The sequence below is a fragment of the Pteropus medius genome, unplaced genomic scaffold, assembly GCF_902729225.1.
Source record: "Pteropus medius unplaced genomic scaffold, Ma_sr-lr_union100, whole genome shotgun sequence".
Classification (NCBI taxonomy): domain Eukaryota; kingdom Metazoa; phylum Chordata; class Mammalia; order Chiroptera; family Pteropodidae; genus Pteropus; species Pteropus medius.
In genome coordinates this window covers 3,852,727-3,875,724 of record NW_024350397.1, presented here as the reverse complement: position 1 = coordinate 3,875,724, position 22,998 = coordinate 3,852,727, and the positions used below count along the sequence as shown (strand labels likewise).

Here is a 22,998-nt window from a genome sequence, read left to right as displayed (position 1 = left end):
CTGCAGTATTATTTGTTATTGTAAAATATTGAAAACCACCTAAATATATAAACATAGAAAATTGGTTGAATAAACTAAGGTATATATTACAAATTACAATATAGTATGTTATAGTTTATAATGTAGTACAAACAGCTGTACCTACTGCTGTAAAAAGAATGCAAAAAAATCTCTAAAATAAATTGGAAGGACTTTGAGGAGATAATGTTAAGAGAAAAAACACTACACTAGACAATGTATATCATGTGGAAGAAAGGAAGGGACATAAGAGGGAAATACATAAAGAGAGGAAAGACGAGATTGGGTGCATTCAGGGTGATATGGCTATAGATACCCAGAGAAAAGACAAATTAGAAAACAATTACATGGCTATTATAAGAGGAGGGTGAGGACTGGGAAAAGTAAGAGAAGAAATGATACTTTATATCTAACTTTTTGGCATATTGATTAATTTTGGGAAAAGGTTTATGTTTTACATATTCTAAAAATAAAATTAAATTAAAAATTAAAGAGCCGACTTAAAATTAAAGCAAACACAATAAAACCACCTAAGAAAAAAATAAGCACGAATCCAAGTAACTCATCAACATTAGTTGATATGACCCCATCAGTCTTAAGCAAGAGAGTAGAGTGAAAAAAAAATTCACAAAAAATTTTAGTAATTTTTTTCCTAGTGGTATCAGCTAAGCCATTGTGAAACAGCTTTAGAAGTATTATAGGGTTGAGTAAATGTATAGATGTGTCGATATTGCTCAAAGTCAGGATTGACACTGTGGGAAAACACATATGCACATAAAATGGAGGAAGGTAAGAACAAGCCCTAAGGGGATTGACTGGAATTGGAAAGTTGTCTGTAAGAACCCATGATTTCTAAATATGACTATAAATGTGTATATGTATATGTATATATGTGTGTGTATATATATATATATATATTATTGTATGTATATATGTATGAATGGATATGTAGGTACATATGCATGTATGTGCATATATACAAATATTAAACATATATGTATATAATATAGACTGATGTTACAACTCCATGTCAAAATTCTATGTGTGATCATTCAGCCCTTACCACAGGCAGTTACAAAGACTTTACCCATCAGTCTTTATGATGGAAAGCTACCTAACCCACAGTGGCTTGATGCACAGTAAATGCCTGTAGGCAGTGAAAAAACTCAGGCTGACCCTTAACCTTCACTCCTGGCTGACTGTGATCTCATGAATTCTAGCCCAGGCATCTCCATTCAAAGGACTCCTTATGAAGGAGGAAGCCTCAACTGAGACATTGTACTGTTCAGGTGCCTCGACCTAGACCACCTGTATCAGGTGGACCTATAAGATACTTTTCTCAGTCTGACTCAGTGCAAAGTACTTACCCATTCCAATCTCTGCATCCTCTTCCTTTCCCTGGGCCCAAGGTCCTTAAAACAGAGGAGATTTTTGTTTGGGGCAGTGAAATGCTGCCTCCCCCCCACTCATGTCTACGATGAGATATTTGACCCACAAGCAGTGCCGTTCTGTGAGGAAAATGATAATCGGTGGAGATTCAGCCCTTTTAAGTTTAGGCTCTTGCTTATAATATCACAGTAAGTTAATGAATACTTAATTAAATTTTGGTTTCTTATATTAATTGACCGATTTGAACTTTTTTTCTTTCTGAAAAATTGGCAGAGTGAACAAAGTGGTCAATGAAACATAATGCCTTCTATAAAGGCAAAATCCCTGTAGATCCTAAAATGCACTTTTGGAGGTGTTAGAAAAGATTTGGAAGACTCTTGGACTGTGGATGTGGATCACTGCAAGAGTCTGAAGAAGCAGTGGGGTACTTTGCCAGTCAGGCAAATGAGTATCAGAAAGTACTAAAAGATGCCACAGAGCACGTTTAGATAGTTCAGATGGGAAATTAAAAAAGACATTCAGTATGGGGGGAACACTGGTATTACAATTAGGTACCTCAATAAATATCATATAATACTTATGAGTAGGTCCTTCCTTTCCAGTCCTTTTATTTTTTTCTTGCATTTGAGTCTTTGACAGTGACTCTTGAGTCTCAAGCACAACCTTTGAATCAGGTACTTCTTCATGAGCTACATAAAGAAATCCATTTAGTCAACTAAATAGAAAAATCAGATGTATTGTGAAATACCTATGCTTTAAATTATACAGTATGCAGCAAAAGATTCTCTCGTTTTCATTGAGTTATCTAGTATATATACCAAACTCTAGCTGAGTTTCCCTGGTGAGTCAAATGAGAGCCATAACTCTAAGAGAGCTAAGGAAGCAATTCCCTATTAATGCTTACAGTTCACTGAGATGAAACCAAAAGCAATTGGACCCTGCAAGCTGGGTCATACTCTATAACTCTTGTAAGCTCTAAGTACTGAAACTGGTGGACAGCACATATACCCACAAACTGTTGAGACACATGCCTTTAATGAAAGAGAATGTAAAGGTCTTTAGAATCATGTTGCTCAGTGACCTGAAGAGACCTGACAGACTTGGGGAGGTTGACTGCATGACGAAAGAGGCAACCTTCTTAAACTTAATGAGTGAGAATGACACCTCGTGAGCTGTTTTACAAGAGACCTTCGATTTCAGGGTGTGCTGACAGTGGCCACTTTGCCTAAAGAAGTGGTGGAAAACAGTAAGGAATATAAAAGGATGCAAACCTAAGACCATCTCTGTCCTCAGCTGAGCACCTTTTGGGCTCCAACAGTTTTGGCCCACATGAGGTGGGTGAATTTCCACACTGAAAACATGGATGACTACTTTTCCAAACAGCGCAGTATCCCGGGAGCCATTCTGGTGGCCTCGTCTATAACAATGGACTGAGAACAACAGTTGGAAAGACTGTTGCAAAAACTCAGAATTCTAGATCTGCTATTATCAATCCTGTGGTTGTAGAGGTCAATGAAACTTTCTCATAAGATGTGTTAGTTGGTAGACAAAATAGATCTTAATTCACAAACTTCCCGGCATGCACCATTGACTCCTGCCTGGATGGAAGAGTGATGTGAAAATGATAATCATGTGCCCCCTACTGATGATGTGGGCAGTGGCCTTACCAAAGACCTATGGGTCTGATTACCACACAATGGGGTCTCAAAAGATATAAACTGATGGTCTCTTCACCAAGGTACTCATAGTCAGATTATGGACTATAAAGGACTAAACATGTAGCCCCAACTAGGGTCCACAGTGTGGTGGTCACTATGAAAAATAAGCGCTAGTCCCTCTATCTCCACCACTGAATCTTGATATGAAACAGAGCAACGCATATACATTTACCCCAATCCCAGCTTTCAAAAATAAATAAGACTAGAGTTTACACCCAGGCAGCCGTGTCTCCAGTAGATATGAGGAAGTATGGCAAAGATAGAGATCAATGGGCAGGTGAAAGAATGTTGCACTTCTTGGCCTTTTTGATATTGATACACTGGGAACTATGATCTCAACAATCCCTAGCAACAGGATGAAAGGCAAACATACAATGTTCTCTAGTTTGGGGCCGCCATTACCAAGGGAAACTTTTTTCCAAGCCTGTCTAAGCAGATTAAATTGTTATTGCCTCTACTATTGAATATATGTATTATTGGTATATAGCTGATGAAGAAGTACCTGATTCAAACATGTGCTTGAGACTCAAGAGTCAGTGTCAAAGATCCAAATTCAAGACAAGAAAATGGGGACTCGAAGGGACGAACTAATTTGTAAGTATAAATTTGATAAATGAGTTCATAGTTTGATTTAAAATGTGAATATCCTAAGAAAACTAGAGAACAAAAGCAAAGTTTTTCATACATTTTGTTTGAATGCTGTGATCCTGAGACAGTTTTATACTCATGATTCATAAAGGACTCAACATGTAACAGCACCTAGGATCCACAGGGTGGTGGTCACTATGAATAATAAGTGCTAGTCCCTCTACCTCCACCACCGAACCATGATATGAATCAGAGTAACGTATATATATTTACCCCAATCTCAGCTTTCAAAAATAAATAAGACTAGGGTTACACCCAGGCAGCTGTATCCCCTGTAGACATAAGGAACTATGGCAAAGATGGACATCAATGGGCTAGTGGGAGAATGTTGCATTTCTTGGGCCTTTTTGATATTGATGCACTGGGGACTGAGATCCCCACAAGTCCTAAAACCAGGATGAATGGCAAAAATATAAAGTTTACTTCTGGGGGGCCAAAACCACCAAGAAAACCTATTTTCAAAGCCAGCCTAAGGTTAATTCAATTTTTATTATTTCTACTATTAAATGTATGTATTATTGTCATATAGATTCATTATGTATAAGATTCATCACTCATATGAGTTCCAAAATCTTACAGAATTTGCTTCAGTTACTGTGTGCTCTAAGGGATCTCCAATCGGACATCCAGCCAGCCATCACCTGGAGCCCACTCATTCCCATTTGGTTGTTGAGCTTCTGGTCTCTGTGATAGCTCTCATCCATCCATTGGAGTCTATTTCAAACAGACACTGACACAGGTCAGTCAGAGGAACCCATTTCTCTTGGACTACTAATTTCCCAGGGTTTGCTGAGAAGTACATACCGTTTATGAGAAAATCATTGGTCTCTTATTGCCCTTGATGAAAACTAAGCACATGAATCATGAGGAGAAAAGTATCAGGATAAGAAGATTCAAACGTATCAAAACTTTGCTTTTGTGCTCAACATATCTAGGATATTCACATTTTAAATCAAACTGTAAACTCATTTATGATATTTATACTTACGAGTAAGTCTGTCCAATAGAGTCCTCTTACTCTTTTCTTGCATTTCAGACTTTGACACTGACTCTTGAGTCTCAGGCACAACCTTGGAATCAGGTACTTCTTCATGAGCTACATAAAGAAGTGCATTTAGTCCACTAAATACAAAATTCAGAAGTATTGTGAAATATCTATATTTCAAATTTATACAAATATGCAGCAAAAGATTCTCTCAATTTCATAGAGTTGTATAGCATACATTCGCACTCTGGCTGAGTTTCCATGGTGAGTCAAAAGGGAGACCTAATACTAAGAGAGCTAAGGAAGCATTTCCCTATTTAATGCTTACAGTTCACCGAGATGAGCCCCAAAGACAGAGGACTCTGCAACCTGGGTCATACACTATGGATCTTGCGAGCTCTGAGGCCTGATGGACAGCACATGTCCCCACTAGCTGTTGACACTCATGCCTTTAATGAAAGGCAACGTAAAGTCCTTTGGAATCACGTTGCTCAGTGACCTGAAGAGACCTGACAGACTTGGGGAGGTTGCCTGCACAACGCAAGAGGCAACCTTGTTCAACTTAGCGAGTGAGAATGACATTTCGTGAGCTATATTACAAGAGTCCTTTGATTTCTGAGTGTGCTGATAGTGGCCATTTTGCATAAAGAATGGAAGGACAATAATAAGGAATACAAAAGGATGCAAACAGCAACACCATTTCTGTCCTCTGCTGAATTCTATTTGGGCTCTAACAGTTTTGTACCACTAGTGGTGAGTGTTCACACTGAAAAACATGGATGACTTTTTCAGAAAGTGCAGTGTCCCAGTAAGCCACTCTGGAGGCCTCTTTGGTCCACATGGAACTGAGAACAACATATGGCAAGACTGTTTCAAAGACTCAGATATCTAGATCTGCTTTTGTCACTCCTACGATTCTAGAGTTCAATGAAACTTTCTCATGAGACATATCATTTGATTTTGACAAAATCAGGTATTAATTCACAAATTTCCAGGCAAGCACCATTGACTCCTGCCCAGAGAAAAGAGTGATGTCAAAATGGTAATCATGAGCCCCCTACTGATGATGTGGGCAATGGAAAGACCTGTAGTCTGATTACCATACAATGTGGTTTCAAAGGGATAGACAGATAGACTTCACAAATGTACTCATGTTCAGATTATGGACCCTGAAAGACTCAACATGTAGCCCAAATTGGGTTCCTCAGGGTACTGGTCACTATGAATACTAAGCCCTAGTCCCTCTACCTTCACCATTGAATCTTGATATGAATCAGAGCAACACATATACATTTACCCCAGATCCAGCTTTTAAAAATAAATAAGACTAGCGGTTATACTCAGGCATTCGTGCCTCCAAAAATATGAGGAAATATGGCAAAGATAGAGATCAATGGACATTTGAAAAAATGTTGCACTTCTTGTTTTTTTTGATATTGATGCACTGAGAACTGTGATGCCCACCAACCCAGGAATCAAGATGAAGGGCCAACATATAATGTTCTCTGGTTTGAGGCCACCACTACCAAGAGAAAATTTTTTCCAAGCCAAGCTAACGTAGATTCAATTGTTACTGTGCCTACCATTCAATGTATGTATTATTGGCATATAGATGTATTATGTTAAAGACACATCACTCGCATAAATTCCCAGGTTCTGACAGAATTTGCTGCAGCTATGGTATGCCCTGGAAGACCTCCTAAGGGACATCCATCATGCCTTCACCTGGAACCCTCTCATACGCATTTGGTTGTTGAGCTTCTGGTCTCTTTGATAGCTCTATTTACTCCATGGAGCCTACTGCAAAGAGACACTGACACAGGTCAATCTGAAGCATGTGTTTTTTTTTTTGGACCAGTAATCTCCCAGAGTTGGCTGAAATGTACACAGTCTTGATGAGACAATTATTGGCGGGTAATTGCCTTTGGTGAAGACTACTTACATGAATCATGGGTATAAAACTGTCTCAGGATCACAGCATTCAAACAAAATGTATGAAATACTTTGCTTTTCTTTTCTAGTTATCTTAAGATATTCACATTTTAAATCAAACTATGAACACTTTTATCATATTTATACTTACGAATCAGTCCGTCCCTTTGAGTCTCCTTTTTCCTGTCTTGAATTTGGATCTTTGACGCTGACTCCTGCGGCTCAAGCACAACCTTTGAATCAGGTACTTCTTCATCAGCTATATAAGGAAACCCATTTAGACCACTTAATAGAAAAATTAGAAGTATTGTGAAATACCTATACTTTAAATTTGGACAAGTATGAAGCAAAAGTTTCTCTCAGTTTCTTAGAGTTATATAGTATATATTCCAAAGTCTGGCTGAGTTTTCAGGTTTGTAAAATGAGATAGCTAACTCTAAGAGAGCTAAAGAAGCAATTCCCTAGTTGACGCTTACAGTTCACCGAGATGAGCCCCAAAGTCAGCGGACTCTACTAGCTAGGTCATACACAATGTATCTTATAAGCTCTATGTCCTGAAACAGATGGACAGCACATGTCCCCACAAGCTGTTGACACACATGCCTTTAATGAAAGAGAATGTAAAGTCCTTTGGCATCTCATTGCTCAGTGACCTGAGGAGACCTGACAGACTTGGGTAGGTTGCCTGCATGATGAAAGAGGCAAACTTGTTAAACTTAGTCAGTGAGGATGATATCTTGTGAATGATATTACAAGATACCTTTGATTTCAAAGTGTGCTGACAGTGGCCACTTTGCCTAAATAAGTGGAGGAAAATAGTAAGGAATATAAAAGATGCAAGACCATGTCCGTCCTGAACTGAGGACTATTTGGGCTCCAACAGTTTGGGCTCGCATGAGGTGGGCGAGTTTCCACACTGAAAACCATGGATAACTACCTTTTCAGACAATGCAGTATCCCGGAGAGCCATTCTTGCGGCCTCTTCTGTACACAAGGGACTGAGAGCAACAGACGGCAAGATGGTTGCAATGACTCAGAATTCTAGATTTGCTATTGTCAGTCCTATTGTTGTAGAGGTCAATGAAACTTTCTCATAAGACGCTTTTGACAAAGTGAGATCTTAATTCACAAATTTCCAGCCATGCATCATTGACTCCTGCCCACTAGAAGAGTGATGTAAAAGTGATAATCTGTGGCCCCTACTGTTGTCGTGGGCAGTGGCCTTACCAAAGACCTGTGTGTCTGATTACCACACAATGGGGTCTCAAAGGGATAGCTTGAGAGTCTCTTCAGCAAGGTACTCATGGTCAGATTATGCATGATGGAGGACTTAAGATGTAACTGCAACGAAGATCCACAGAGTAATGTTCACTATGAATAATAAGCACTATTCTCTCTACTTCTACCACAAAATCTTGATATGCATCAGAGAAACCCATATACTATTGCCTAATCTTAGCTTTCAAAAATAAATAAGACTAGGGTTTATACCCAGGCAGCTGTGTCTGCAGTAGATATGAGGAACTATGGCAAAGGTAGAGATCAACAGGCATGGAAGAAAATGTTGCATTTCTTGGGACATTTTGATACAGAATCACTGTGAACTTTGATCCCCACAAGCACTGGCACCAGGATGAAGGGCAAACATATAATGTTCACTGGTTTAGGGTGACCACTACCAAAAGAATATTTTTTCCAAGCCAGCCTAAGTAGATTCAATTTTATTCCTCTACTATTGAATGTATGTATTATTGGCATATAGATGTGTTATGTTTAAGACACAACACTCGCATTAACTCCCAGATTATGACAAAATTTGCTGCAGTTGTGGTGTGCTCTGGAGACCTCCAAAGGGACATCCATCCTGCTTTAACTGGAACCCTCTCATTCACATTTGGTTGTTGAGCTTTTGGTCTCTGTGATACCTCTCTTTAACACTTGTAGACTAGTGCAAAGAGAAACTGATGCAGGTCAATCTGAAGCATACGTTTCTTTTGGACTATTAATCTCCCAGGGTTGGCTGAAATGTACACACCTTTGATGAGACAATTATTGGCAGGTTATTCTCCTTTGTGAAGAGTAAGCTCATGAATCATGAGCATAAAACAGTCTTAGGATCAGAGCCCCAAATAAAATGTATGAAAAACTTTATTTTTGTTCTGAAGTTATTAAAATATTCACATTTAAAATCAAACTATGAACTCCTTTATCATATTTATACTTACGAATCAGTCCGTCCCTTCGAGTCCCCTTTTTCTTGTCTTGAATTTGGATCTTTGACACTGACTCTTGAGTCTCAAGCACAACCTTTGAATCAGGTACTTCTTCATCATCTATATAAAGAAATACATTTAGACTACTTAATAGAAATATCACAAGTATTGTGAAATACCTATAGTTTAAATTTATACAAGTATGCAGCAAAATATTCTCTCAATTTCATATAATTATACAGTATACATTCCCCACTCTGACTGAGGTTCCCTGCAGAGTCAAAGAGAGACTTAACTCTAAGAGAGCTTAAAAAGCAATTCCGTAGTTAACGCATACAGTTCACCGAGATGAACCCAAAAGCCAGAGGACTTACAATCTGGGTCATACACTATGTATCTTGTGAGATCTAAGTCCTGAAACTGATGGACAGCACATGTCTCCACTACCTGTTGACACTATACCTTTAAAGAAGGCAATGTAAAGTCCTTTGGAATCACATTGCTCAGTGACCTGAAGAGACCTGATAGACTTGGGGAGGTTGCCTGCATAATGAAAGAGGCAACCTTGTTAAACTTAGTGAGTGAGAATGACATTTCCTGAGCTATATTACAAGAGTCCTTTGATTTCTGAGTGTGCCGACATTGGCCATTTTGCAAAAAGGAGGGAGGACAATAATAAGGAATATAAAAGGATGCAAACACCAAGACCATCTGTGTCCTCCACTGAGCTCTATTTGGGCTCCAAATGTTTGGGCCAACCCGCGGTGAGTTTTCACACTGAAAAGCATGGATGACTACTTTTTCAGAAAGTGCAGTGTCCTAGCAAGCCACTCTGGAGTCCTCTTCGGTCGACATGGGACTGAGAACAATAGATGGCAAGACTGTTGCAAAGACTCAGATATCTAGATCTGCTTTTGTCAAGCCTACGATTCTAGAAGTCAATTAAACTTTCTCATTTGTCAATCAGTTTTGACAAAATGAGATTTTAATTCACAAATTTCCAGTCATGCACCATTGACTCCTGCCCGCTCAGAAGAGTGACGTAAAAGTGGTAATTATGTGCCCCCTACTGATGACGTGGGCAATGGCCTTACCAAAGACCTGTGGGTCTGATTACCACACAATGAGATCTCAAAGGGTTAGACTGAGAGTCTCTTCATCAATGTATTTATAGTCAGATTATGGAGGATGGAGGACTCAACATGTAACTGCAAGTAACATCCACAGGGTGATGGTCACTATGACTAATAAGCACTATTCCCTCTATCTCTAACACAGAATCTTGATATGAGTCAGAGAAACCCATATACATTTACCAATTCTTAGCTTTCAATAATACACAAGACTAGGGTTTATACCCAGGCAGCTGTGTCTGCATTAGCTATAAAGAACTATGGCAAAGATAGAGATCAACTGCCATGTGAGAAAATGTTGCATTACTTGGGACATTTTGATACGGAATCACTGCGAACTTTGATCCCCAGAAGCACTGGCACCAGGATGAAAGGCAAACACATAATGTTTACTGGTTTAGAGCGACCATTACAAAAAGAATAAATTTTCTAAGCCAGTCTAAAATGATTTAATTGTTATTGCCTCTACTATTGAATGTATATATTATTGGCATATTGATGTATTATGTTTAAGACACATCACTCGCATTAACTCCCAAGTTATAACAGAATTTGCTGCAGTACGGTGTGCTCTGGAAGACCTCCTAAGGGACATCCATCTTGCCTTCACTGGAACTCTCTCATTCACATTTGGTTGTTTAGCTTCTGGTCTCTGTGAATGCTCTATTACTCCTTGGAGCCTACTGCAAAGAGACACTGACACAGGTCAGTCTGAAGTATGTGTTTCTTTTGGACCAGTAATCTCCCAGAGTTGGCAGAAATGTACACAGCCTTGATGAGACAATTATTGGCAGGTTATGCTCCTTGGTGAAGAGTAAACTCATGAATCATGGGTATAAAACATATTCAGGATCAGAACCCACAAACACATGTATGAAAAAAGTTTCTTTTTATTCTCTAGTTATCTTAGGATATTCACATTTAAAAATCAAACTATGATCTTCTTTATCATATTTATACTTACAAGTCAGTCCATCCCTTCGAGACCCCTTTTTCTTGTCTTGAATTTGGATCTTTGACACTGACTCTTGAGTCTCAAGCACAACCTTTGAATCGGGTACTTTTTCATCAGCTATATAAAAAAATCCATTTAGACCACTTAGTATTAAAATCAGAAGTATTGTGAAATAACTACACTTAAATTTATACAAGTGTGCAACAAAAGTTTCACACAATTTCATGGAGTTATATAGTATACATTCTCCACTCTGGCTGAGTTTCCTGCTGAGTCAAAAGAGATACTTAACTCTAAGAGAGTTAAGGAAGCAATTGCCTAGTTAAGTTTTACAGTTCACCATGATGAGCCCAAAAGACAGCAGATTCAGCAACCTGGGTCATACACTATGTATCTTGTGAGACCTAAGTCCTGAAACCAATGGACAGCACAAGTCCCCTAAAGTTCCTGATACTTATGCCTTTCATGAAAGGCAATTTAAAGTCCTTTGGAATTCATTGCTCAGTGACCTGAAGAGATATGACAGACTTGGGTACATTGCCTACATAATTAAAAAGTAAACTTTTTAAGTTAGTGAGTAAGAATGACATTTCATGAGCTATATTACAAGAGTCCCTTGATTTCTGAGTGTGCTGACAGTGGCCTTTTTGCAGAAAGAAGAGAGGACAATGATAAGGAATGCAAAAGAATGCAAACAACAAGACCATCTCCATCCTCCGCTGAACTCTGGGCTTCAACAGTTTTGGCCCACCAGTGGTGAGTTTTCACACTGAAAAACATGGATGACTACTTTTTCAGAAAGTGCAGTGACCCAGCAAGCCACTCTGGAGTCCTCTTTGGTCCACATGGAACTGAGAACAACATATGGCAAGACTGTTGCAAAGACTCAGATATCTAGATCTGCTTTTGTCAATCCTACGATTCTAGAGGTCAAGGAAACGTTCTCATTAGGCGTATCAATTGCTTTTGACAAAATCAGATCTTAATTCAAAATTTCTAGTCATGCAGCATTGACTCCTGCCTGGAGAAAAAAAATGATGTCAAAATTGTAATCACGTGCCCCCTACTATGATGTGTGCAATGGAAAGAACTGTGGGTCTGATCACCACACAATGTGGTCTCAAAGGAAAGACTCATAGACTTCACCAATGTACTCATGTTCAGATTATGGACCATGAAAGACTCAACATGTAGCCCCAACTAGGGTCCTCAGGGTGCTAGGCACTATGAATAATAACCACTAGTCCCTCTACCTCCACCATTGGATCTTGATATGAATCAGAGCAACACATATACATTTACTCCACTTTAAGCTTTCAAAAATAAATAAAACAGGGATTATACCCAGGCAATGGTGCCTCCAAGAATATGAGGAAATATGGCAAAGATAGAAATTAATGGACAGGTGAAAGAATGTTGCATTTCTTGGGCCTTTTTTATATTGAAGCGCTGAGAACTGTGATGCCCACCATCCTGGGTACAAGGAGGAAGGGTCAACGAGTAATGTTCTCTGGTTTGGAGCTACCACTACCAAGAGAAAATTTTTTCCAAGCCTAAGGTAGATTCAATTGTTATTGCCTCTATCATTGATGTATGTATTGCTGGCATATAGATGTATTATGTTTAAGACAGATTACTCTCATTAAATCCCAGGGTATGACAGAATTTAGTGCAGTTACATTATGCTCTGGAGGATATCCAAAGGGAAATCTGCCTTCACCTGGAACCCTTCCATCCACATTTGGTTGAGCTTCAAGTCTCTCTGTTAGCTCTGTTTACCCCTTGCAACCTATTGCAAAGAGACACTGACACAGGTCAATCTGAAGCCCGTAATTCTTTTGGAAGAGTAATCTCCCAGAGTTGGCATAAATGTACACACCTTTGATGAGACAATTATTGGCAGGTTATTGCCCTTGGTGAAGACTACTTACATGAATCATGGGTATAACACAGTGTCAGGATAAGAGCATTCATACAAATTTACGAAAACCTTTCTTTTCTTCTCTAGTTATATTAGGATATTCACATTTTAAATCAAACCATTAACTCTTTTACCATATTTATACTTACGAATCAGTCCAAACCGTCGAGTCCCCTTTTTCTTTTCTTGAGTTTCGATCTTCGACACTGACTCTTGAGGCTCAAGCACAACCTTTGAATCATGTACTTCTTCAGGAGCTACATAAAGAAATCCATTCAGACCACTTAATAGAAAACTCAGAACTATAGTGAAATATCCATACTTTTAAATTTGGACAAGTATGATGCAAAAGATTCTCTCAGGTTCTTAGAGTTATATTATATATTCCAAAGTCTGGCTGAGTTTCCTGGTATGTCTAATGAGAGACCTAACTGTAAGAGATCTAAGGAAGCAATTCCCTATTTCATGCTTACAGTACACTGACATAGGACCAAAAGCCAGAGGACTCTACAAGCTAGGTCATTCCCTATGTATCTTGTGAGCCTGAAGTCCTGAAATTCATGGAAAATACATGTCCCTAGAAACTGGTGACACTCATATCTTTAAAGAAAAAGAATGTAAAGTCATTTGGAATCTCATTGCTCAGTGACCAGAAGAGACCTCACAGACTTGGGTAGGTTGCCTGCATGATGAAAGTTGCCTACACATTAAACTTAGTGAGAATGACATCTTATGAACTGTTTGAAAAGAGACCTTTGATTTCAGGATGTGCTGACAGTGGCCACTTTAGCTAAAGATTGGAGGAAAAGATTAAGGAATATAAAAGGATGCAATTCTAGAACAGTCACTGTTTTCAACCGAGCACTATGTGGGATCCAAAAGTTTGGGAAATAGACAATGACACAGGTCTATTTCAAACACGCGTTTCTTTTGAACCAGTAATGTGCCAGGGTTGGTGCAAATGGACACATCTTTGATGAGGAAATTATTGGCGGGTTATTGCCCTTGCTAAAAACTAAGCATGCGAATCAGAGGTATGAAACAGCTTCTGGCTCAATGACATCAAAAAATGTATGAAAACTTCGCTTTTCACCTTTAGTTATCTAAGGATATTCACAGTTTAAATCAAACTATGAACTTATTTCTAATAATGGTACTTACGAAACATTCCGTGCCTTCGAGTACCCCTTTTCCTTTCTTGAATTTGGATATTTGAAACTGAGTCTTGGGTGTCAAACGCAACCTTGAAATCAGACACTTCTTCATCAGCTATATAAGGAAATCCATTTATCACTTAAGAGAAAAATCATTACTATTGTAAAATACCGATACTTTAAAATTGTACAAAGAGGCCGCAAAAGTTTCCCTCAATTTCAGAGAGCTCCATTGGAGGATTCGCTCGTCATTGCCTCGACCATTGCATGCATGTATTGTTGGCCTAGACATGGACTAAGTATCAGACACATCACTCGCATGAACTGCCACGTTCTGGCAGAATGTCCTGCGGTTACGGTATGCTCTGGAAGACCTCCTAAGGGACATCCATCTTGCCTTCACTTGGAACCCTCTCGCCCGCATTTGCTTGTTGCTGAGCTGCTTGCTGTTCTCTGTGATAGCTCTATTTACTCCTTGGAGCCTACTGCACAGAGACACTGACACAGGTCAGTCTGAAGCACGTGCTTCTTTGGGACCGGTCATCTGCCAGGGTTGGCTGAAATGTAGACACCTTTGATACGGCAATTATTGGCGCGGAATCGCGCTTGGTGAAGACTAAGCGCATGAATCAGGGGTATAAAACTGTCTCGAGATCAGAGACCGCAAACAAAATGTATGAAGAACTTTGCTTTTGTCCTTTAGTTATCTTAGGATATTCACATTTTAAATCAAACTGTGAACTCATTTCTCAGGCTGATACTTACGAGTCAGTCCGACCCTTCTAGTCGCCTTTTTCTTGTCTTGAATTTGGACCTTTGACGCTGAATCTTGAGGCTCAAGCACAACCTTGGAATCAGGTACGTCTTCGTCAACTGTGTAAAGAAATCCGTTTAGACCACTTAAGGAGACAAATCGGAAGTATCGTGAAATACCTATCCTCGAAATTTGGACCAGTGTGAAGCTAAAGTTTCTCTCACGTTCTTCGAGTGATATGGTATCTATTCCAAGCCATGGCTGAGTTTCCTGGTGTGTCAAATGAGAGAGCTAACTCTAAGAGATCTAAGGAAGCAATTCCCTAGTTAGCGCTTACAGTTCACCGAGATAGGACCAAAAGCCAGCGGACTCTGCAAGCTGGGTCGTACTCTATGACATCTTGCGAGCTCTGAGTCCTGAAACCGATGGACAGCACATGTGCCCACAAGCGGCTGACGCTCATGCCTCTAACGAAAGAGAATGTAAAGTCCTTTGCAATCGCACCGCTCAGTGACCTGAAGACACCTGACAGACTTGGGGAGGTTGCCCGCATGACGAAAGAGGCAACCTTCTTAAACTTAATGAGTGAGAATGACACCTCGTGAGCTGTATCACAAGAGACCTTCGATTTCAGGGTGTGCTGACAGTGGCCACTTTGCCTAAAGAAGTGAAGGAAAATAGTAAGGAATATAAAAGGATGCAATCCTAGGACCATCACCGTCCTCAGCCGAGCACTATTTGGGCTCCAACAGTTTGGGCCCACACGAGGTGGGCGAGTTGCCACACTGAAAACCATGGGTAACTACCTTTCCAGACAGTGCAGTTTCCCGGAGAGCCATTCTGGTGGCCTCTTCTGTACACAAGGGACTGAGAGCAACGGACGGCAAGACTGTTGCAAAGACTCAGAATTCTAGATTTGCTATTGTCAATCCCATGGTGGGCGAGGCCAATGGAGCTTTCTCATAAGACGTGTCAATCGGTTTCGACAAAATGAGATCTTAACTCACAAATTTCTAGGCATGCACCATTGACTTCTGCCGCTCAGAAGAGTGACGTAGAAGTGGTAATCATATGCCCACTGCTGATGATGTGGACAAAGGCCTTGCCAAAGACCTGTGGGTCTCAATGCCACACCAAAGGGTCTCAAAGCGATAGATTGAGAGTCTCTTCACCAGGGTACGCGTGGTCAGATGACGGACCATGGAACACTCGACTTGTAGCCCCAACTAGGGTCCTCTGGGTGCTGGTCACGGTGAATAATAAGTACCAGGCCCTCTACCTCCACCACTGAATCTCGATATGAATCAGACAAAACGCATATACATTCGCTCCAGTTCCAGCTTTCAAGAATGCGTAAGACTGCCGGTTATACGCTGGCAGCCGTGCCTCCAAAACTATGAGGAACTGCGGTAAAGATAGAGATCCACGGACCGGTGAAAGACGGCTGCACTTCTTGAACCCTTCTGGTATTCATGCACTGAGAACTCTGATCCCCACGAACACTAGCACCAGCATGAAGGGCCAAGACATAATGTTCTCTGCTTTGCGGCCACGACTGCCAAGAGTAAATTTTGTCCGAGCCTGCCTAAGGTAGTCTCAATTGTTAATGCCTCGACTATTGAATGCATGCACTGTGGGCCTAGACATGTACTATGTATGAGACACATCACTCGCATTCACTGCCACGTTCCGGCAGAATGTCCTGTGGTTACGGTGTGCTCTGGAAGACCTCCTAAGGGGCGCCCCTCTTGCCTTCACCTGGAACCCTCCCATCCGCATTCGGTTGTTGAGCTTCCGTTCTCTGTGATAGCTCTAGTACTCCTGGGAACCTACTGCAAAGAGACACTGACACAGGTCCGTCTGAAGCACGTGTTTCTCTTGAACCAGTAATCTGCCAGCGTTGGCGCAAATGTACACACCTTTGATGAGGCAATTACTGGCGGCTCATTGCCCTTGCTGAAGACTAAGCACACGAATCAGAGGTACAAAACAGTCTCCGGATCAATGACCTCTAACAAAAATGCAAGAAGAACTTTGCTTTTGTTCTTTAGTTGTCTTAGGATATTCACACTTTAAGTCAACCTATGAACTCATTTCTCATATTGATACTTACGAATCAGTCCGTCCCGTCGGGACCCCCTTTTCCTGTCTTCGAATTGGACCTTTGACACTGACTCTCGGGTCTCAGGCACAACCTTGGATTCAGGTACTTCTTCATCAGCTATATAAGGAAATCCATTTAGACCACTTAGGAGAACAATCAGAAGTATTGTCAAATACCTATACTTCAAATTTGTACAAGGAGGCCGCAAAAGTTGCCCTCATTTTCAGAGAGTTACATAGGACACATTCCCCACTCTGACTGAGGTTCCCCGCTGAGTCAAAAGGGAGACCTAACTCTAAGAGAGCTAAGGAAGCAGTTCCCTAATTAATGCGTACGGTTCCCCGAGATAGGACCAAAAGCCAGAGGACTCTGCAACCTGGGTCATACACCCTGGATCTTGCGAGCTCTGAGGCCTGAAACTGATGGACAGCACATGTCCCCACTAGCCGTTGACACTCACGCCTTTAATGAAAGGCAACGTAAAGTCCTTTGGAATCACGTTGCTCAGTGACCCGAAGAGACCTGACAGACTTGGGGAGGTTGCCTGCACAACGCAAGAGGCAACCTTGGTAAACTTAGTGAGCGAGAATGACATTTCCTGAGCTACATCACAAGAGTCCTTTGATTTCCGAGTGTGCTGACAGCGGCCATTGTGCATAAAGAAGGGGAGGACGCTATTAAGGAACATAAAAGGATGCAAACACCAAGACCATCTCCGTCCTCCGCTAGCTCTATTTGGGCTCCAACAATTTTGGCCCACCCGTGGTGAGTTTTCACACTGAGAAACATGGATGACCGCTTTTTCAGAAAGTGCAGTGTGTCCCAGTAAGCCACTCTGGAGGCCTCTTCCACCCGCATGGGACCGAGAACAACACAGAGCAAGACTGTTGCAAACACTCAGATTTCCAGATCTGCTTTTGTCAACCCGACGATTCCAGAGGTCAACGAAAATGTCTCATGGGACATATCAATCGGTTCTGACAAAATCGGGTCTTCATTCACACATTTCCAGGCAAGCGCCATTGACTCTTCCCCGCGCAAAAGAGCGATGTCAAATTGGTAATCATGAGCCCCCTGCTGATGATGTGGGCCGTGGAAAGAACTACGGGCCTGCTTACCACACAGTGTGGTCTCAAGTGGATAGACTGATAGACTTCACCAATGTACTCATGCTCAGATCATGGGCCGTGGCAGACTCGACACGTAACCCCAGCTAGGGCCGTCTGAGTGCCGGTCACTATGAATACTAAGCCCTAGTCCCTCTACCTGCACCATTGAATCTCGATATGGATCACAGCATCGCGTATACTTTTACCCCAGTTCCAGCCTTCAAAAATAAATAAGACTAGCGGTTATACGCTGGCAGCCGTGCCTCCAAAAATATGAGGAACTGTGGCAATGATAGAGATCAACGGACACGTGAAACAATGCTGGACTTCTTGGGCCTTTTTGGTGCCGCCGCACTGACAACTGCGATCCTCACAAACACTAGCACCAGCATGAAGGGCCAACATATGATGTTCTCTGGTTGGGGGCCACCACTACCAAGAGAAAAGTTTCTCCAAGCCAGCCCCATTGGAGGATTCGCTCGTCATCGCCTCGACCATTGCATGCATGTATTGTCGGCCTAGACACGTACTAAGTATCAGACACATCACTCGCATGAACTGCCACGTTCTGGCAGAATGTCCTGTGGTTACGGTATGCTCTGGAAGACCTCCTAAGGGACATCCATCTTGCCTTCACTTGGAACCCTCTCGCCCGCATTTGCTTGTTGCTGAGCTGCTTGCTGTTCTCTGTGATAGCTCTATTTACTCCTTGGAGCCTACTGCACCGAGACCCTGACACAGGTCAGTCTGAAGCACGTGCTTCTTTGGGACCGGTCATCTGCCAGGGTTGGCTGAAATGTAGACACCTTTGATACGGCAATTATTGGCGCGGTATCGCGCTTGGTGAAGACTAAGCGCATGAATCAGGGGTATAAAACTGTCTCGAGATCAGAGACCGCAAACAAAATGTATGAAGAACTTTGCTTTTGTCCTTTAGTTATCTTAGGATATTCACATTTTAAATCAAACTGTGAACTCATTTCTCAGGCTGATACTTACGAGTCAGTCCGACCCTTCTAGTCGCCTTTTTCTTGTCTTGAATTTGGACCTTTGACGCTGAATCTTGAGGCTCAAGCACAACCTTGGAATCAGGTACGTCTTCGTCAACTGTGTAAAGAAATCCGTTTAGACCACTTAAGGAGACAAATCGGAAGTATCGTGAAATACCTATCCTCGAAATTTGGACCAGTGTGAAGCTAAAGTTTCTCTCACGTTCTTCGAGTGATATGGTATCTATCCCAAGCCATGGCTGAGTTTCCTGGTGTGTCAAATGAGAGAGCTAACTCTAAGAGATCTAAGGAAGCAATTCCCTAGTTAGCGCTTACAGTTCACCGAGATAGGACCAAAAGCCAGCGGACTCTGCAAGCTGGGTCGTACTCTATGACATCTTGCGAGCTCTGAGTCCTGAAACCGATGGACAGCACATGTGCCCACAAGCGGCTGACGCTCATGCCTTTAACGAAAGAGAATGTAAAGTCCTTTGCAATCGCACCGCTCAGTGACCTGAAGACACCTGACAGACTTGGGGAGGTTGCCCGCATGACGAAAGAGGCAACCTTCTTAAACTTAATGAGTGAGAATGACACCTCGTGAGCTGTATCGCAAGAGACCTTCGATTTCAGGGTGTGCCGACAGTGGCCACTTTGCCTAAAGAAGTGAAGGAAAATAGTAAGGAATATAAAAGGATGCAATCCTAGGACCATCACCGTCCTCAGCCGAGCACTATTTGGGCTCCAACAGTTTGGGCCCACACGAGGTGGGCGAGTTGCCACACTGAAAACCATGGGTAACTACCTTTCCAGACAGTGCAGTTTCCCGGAGAGCCATTCTGGTGGCCTCTTCTGTACACAAGGGACTGAGAGCAACGGACGGCAAGACTGTTGCAAAGACTCAGAATTCTAGATTTGCTATTGTCAATCCCATGGTGGGCGAGGCCAATGGAGCTTTCTCATAAGACGTGTCAATCGGTTTCGACAAAATGAGATCTTAACTCACAAATTTCTAGGCATGCACCATTGACTTCTGCCGCTCAGAAGAGTGACGTAGAAGTGGTAATCATATGCCCACTGCTGATGATGTGGACAAAGGCCTTGCCAAAGACCTGTGGGTCTCAATGCCACACCAAAGGGTCTCAAAGCGATAGATTGAGAGTCTCTTCACCAGGGTACGCATGGTCAGATGACGGACCATGGAACACTCGACTTGTAGCCCCAACTAGGGTCCTCTGGGTGCTGGTCACGGTGAATAATAAGTACCAGGCCCTCTACCTCCACCACTGAATCTCGATATGAATCAGACAAAACGCATATACATTCGCTCCAGTTCCAGCTTTCAAGAATGCGTAAGACTGCCGGTTATACGCTGGCAGCCGTGCCTCCAAAACTATGAGGAACTGCGGTAAAGATAGAGATCCACGGACCGGTGAAAGACGGCTGCACTTCTTGAACCCTTCTGGTATTCATGCACTGAGAACTCTGATCCCCACGACCACTAGCACCAGCATGAAGGGCCAAGACATAATGTTCTCTGCTTTGCGGCCACGACTGCCAAGAGTAAATTTTGTCCGAGCCTGCCTAAGGTAGTCTCAATTGTTAATGCCTCGACTATTGAATGCATGCACTGTGGGCCTAGACATGTACTATGTATGAGACACATCACTCGCATTCACTGCCACGTTCCGGCAGAATGTCCTGTGGTTACGGTGTGCTCTGGAAGACCTCCTAAGGGGCGCCCCTCTTGCCTTCACCTGGAACCCTCCCATCCGCATTCGGTTGTTGAGCTTCCGTTCTCTGTGATAGCTCTAGTACTCCTGGGAACCTACTGCAAAGAGACACTGACACAGGTCCGTCTGAAGCACGTGTTTCTCTTGAACCAGTAATCTGCCAGCGTTGGCGCAAATGTACACACCTTTGATGAGGCAATTACTGGCGGCTCATTGCCCTTGCTGAAGACTAAGCACACGAATCAGAGGTACAAAACAGTCTCCGGATCAATGACCTCTAACAAAAATGCAAGAAGAACTTTGCTTTTGTTCTTTAGTTGTCTTAGGATATTCACACTTTAAGTCAACCTATGAACTCATTTCTCATATTGATACTTACGAATCAGTCCGTCCCGTCGGGACCCCCTTTTCCTGTCTTCGAATTGGACCTTTGACACTGACTCTCGGGTCTCAGGCACAACCTTGGAATCAGGTACTTCTTCATCAGCTATATAAGGAAATCCATTTAGACCACTTAGGAGAACAATCAGAAGTATTGTCAAGTACCTATACTTCAAATTTGTACAAGGAGGCCGCAAAAGTTGCCCTCATTTTCAGAGAGTTACATAGGACACATTCCCCACTCTGACTGAGGTTCCCCGCTGAGTCAAAAGGGAGACCTAACTCTAAGAGAGCTAAGGAAGCAGTTCCCTAGTTAATGCTTACAGTTCCCCGAGATAGGACCAAAAGCCAGAGGACTCTGCAACCTGGGTCATACACTCTGTATCTTGCGAGCTCTGAGGCCTGAAACTGATGGACAGCACATGTCCCCACTAGCCATTGACACTCACGCCTTTAATGAAAGGCAATGTAAAGTCCTTTGAAATCACATTGCTCTGTGACCTGAAGAGACCTGACAGACTTGGGGAGGTTGCCTGAACAACGCAAGAGTCAACCTTGGTAAACTTAGTGAGTGAAAATGACATTTCCTGATCTATATCACAGGAGTCCTTTGATTTCCGAGTGTGCTGCCAGCAGCCATTTTGCATAAAGAATGGAGGAAACAATAAGAATATAAAAGAATGCAATGCCAGGACCATCTCTGTCATCATCTAATCTCTTTGGGCTTTAACAATTTTGGTCCACTCATTGTGAGTTTTCTCGCTGAAATACATGGATGAATACTTTTTCCGAAATTTCAATTTCCCAGCAAGCCTTTCTGGAGTCCTCTCCGGTCCACACTTGACTGAGGAAAACAGATGCTAAAACTGTTGCAAAGACTCAGATATCTATATCTGCTTTTGTCAATCCTACGATTCTAGAGGTCCATGAATTTTTCTCATGAGATGTATGTATCAATTGGTTTTGAGAAAATCAGGTTTTTATTCACAAATTTTTAGACTCTTCTCTGCACAAGAGTGATGTCAAATTGGTAATCACGATCCTCCTACTGCAGATGTGCAGAATGGAAAGAACTGTGGGTCTGATTCCCATACCATTTGGACTCAAAAGGATAGATGGATAGACTTCACTAATGTACTCATGTTGTGGTCATGGAACACTCAACTTGTAGCCCCAACTAGTATTCTTAGGGTGCTGGTCCCCATGAATAATAAGCGCTAGTCCCTGTACCTCCACCATTGAATCTTGATATGAATCAGAGCAATGCATATACATTTACCCCAAACCCAGCTTTCAAAATAAATAAAACTAGCGGTTTTATGCTGGCATCCGTGCCTCCAACAATATGAGGAACTATGGCAGAGCTAGAGATCAACAGGCAGGTGAAAGAATGTTGCATTTCTTGTGCCTTTTTTATATTGATGCACAGAGAACTGTGATCCCCGCCATCCCTGGTACCAGTATTAAGGGCCAACATATGATGTTCTCTGGTGTGGAGCCACCACTAACAAGAAAAAATTTTTTCCAAGCCAGCGCAAGGTAGATTTGATTGATATTGGCTCTACCATTGAATATATGTATTATTGGTATATAGATGTATCAAGTTTAAGACACATCACTTGTATTAATCCCCATGTTGTGCTAGAATCTACTGCAGTTACGGTATGCTCTTGACAATATCTAAGGAGTCATCCATCCTGCCTTCTCCTGAAAACCTCTCATCCACATTTGGTTGTTGAGCTTCTCATCTCTGTGATAGCTCTATTTTCCCCTCAGAGCCTACTGTAAAGAGACACTGACACAGGTCAGTCTGAAGCACATGTTTCTTTGGGGCCAGTAAACTCTCAGGGTTGGTTGAAATG

At 41.9% G+C, this 22,998-nt stretch overlaps 1 protein-coding gene across 1 annotated transcript in view; it reads right to left on the bottom strand.

The window, feature by feature from the left end:
- Positions 1-10,339: 10,339 nt before the first annotated feature.
- CCDC7 (coiled-coil domain containing 7) overlaps positions 10,340-22,998 on the bottom strand; it is a 166,766-nt gene continuing 154,107 nt past the window's right edge. The window contains exons 28-35 of the mRNA XM_039839666.1: positions 21,135-21,242; positions 19,033-19,140; positions 16,934-17,041; positions 14,832-14,939; positions 14,074-14,181; positions 13,062-13,169; positions 11,001-11,108; positions 10,340-10,428 (exon numbers count right to left, since the gene is read on the bottom strand). Of these exons, the coding sequence (XP_039695600.1) occupies positions 10,340-10,428; positions 11,001-11,108; positions 13,062-13,169; positions 14,074-14,181; positions 14,832-14,939; positions 16,934-17,041; positions 19,033-19,140; positions 21,135-21,242 (845 nt within the window). The remainder of the gene's footprint in view (positions 10,429-11,000; positions 11,109-13,061; positions 13,170-14,073; positions 14,182-14,831; positions 14,940-16,933; positions 17,042-19,032; positions 19,141-21,134; positions 21,243-22,998) is intronic.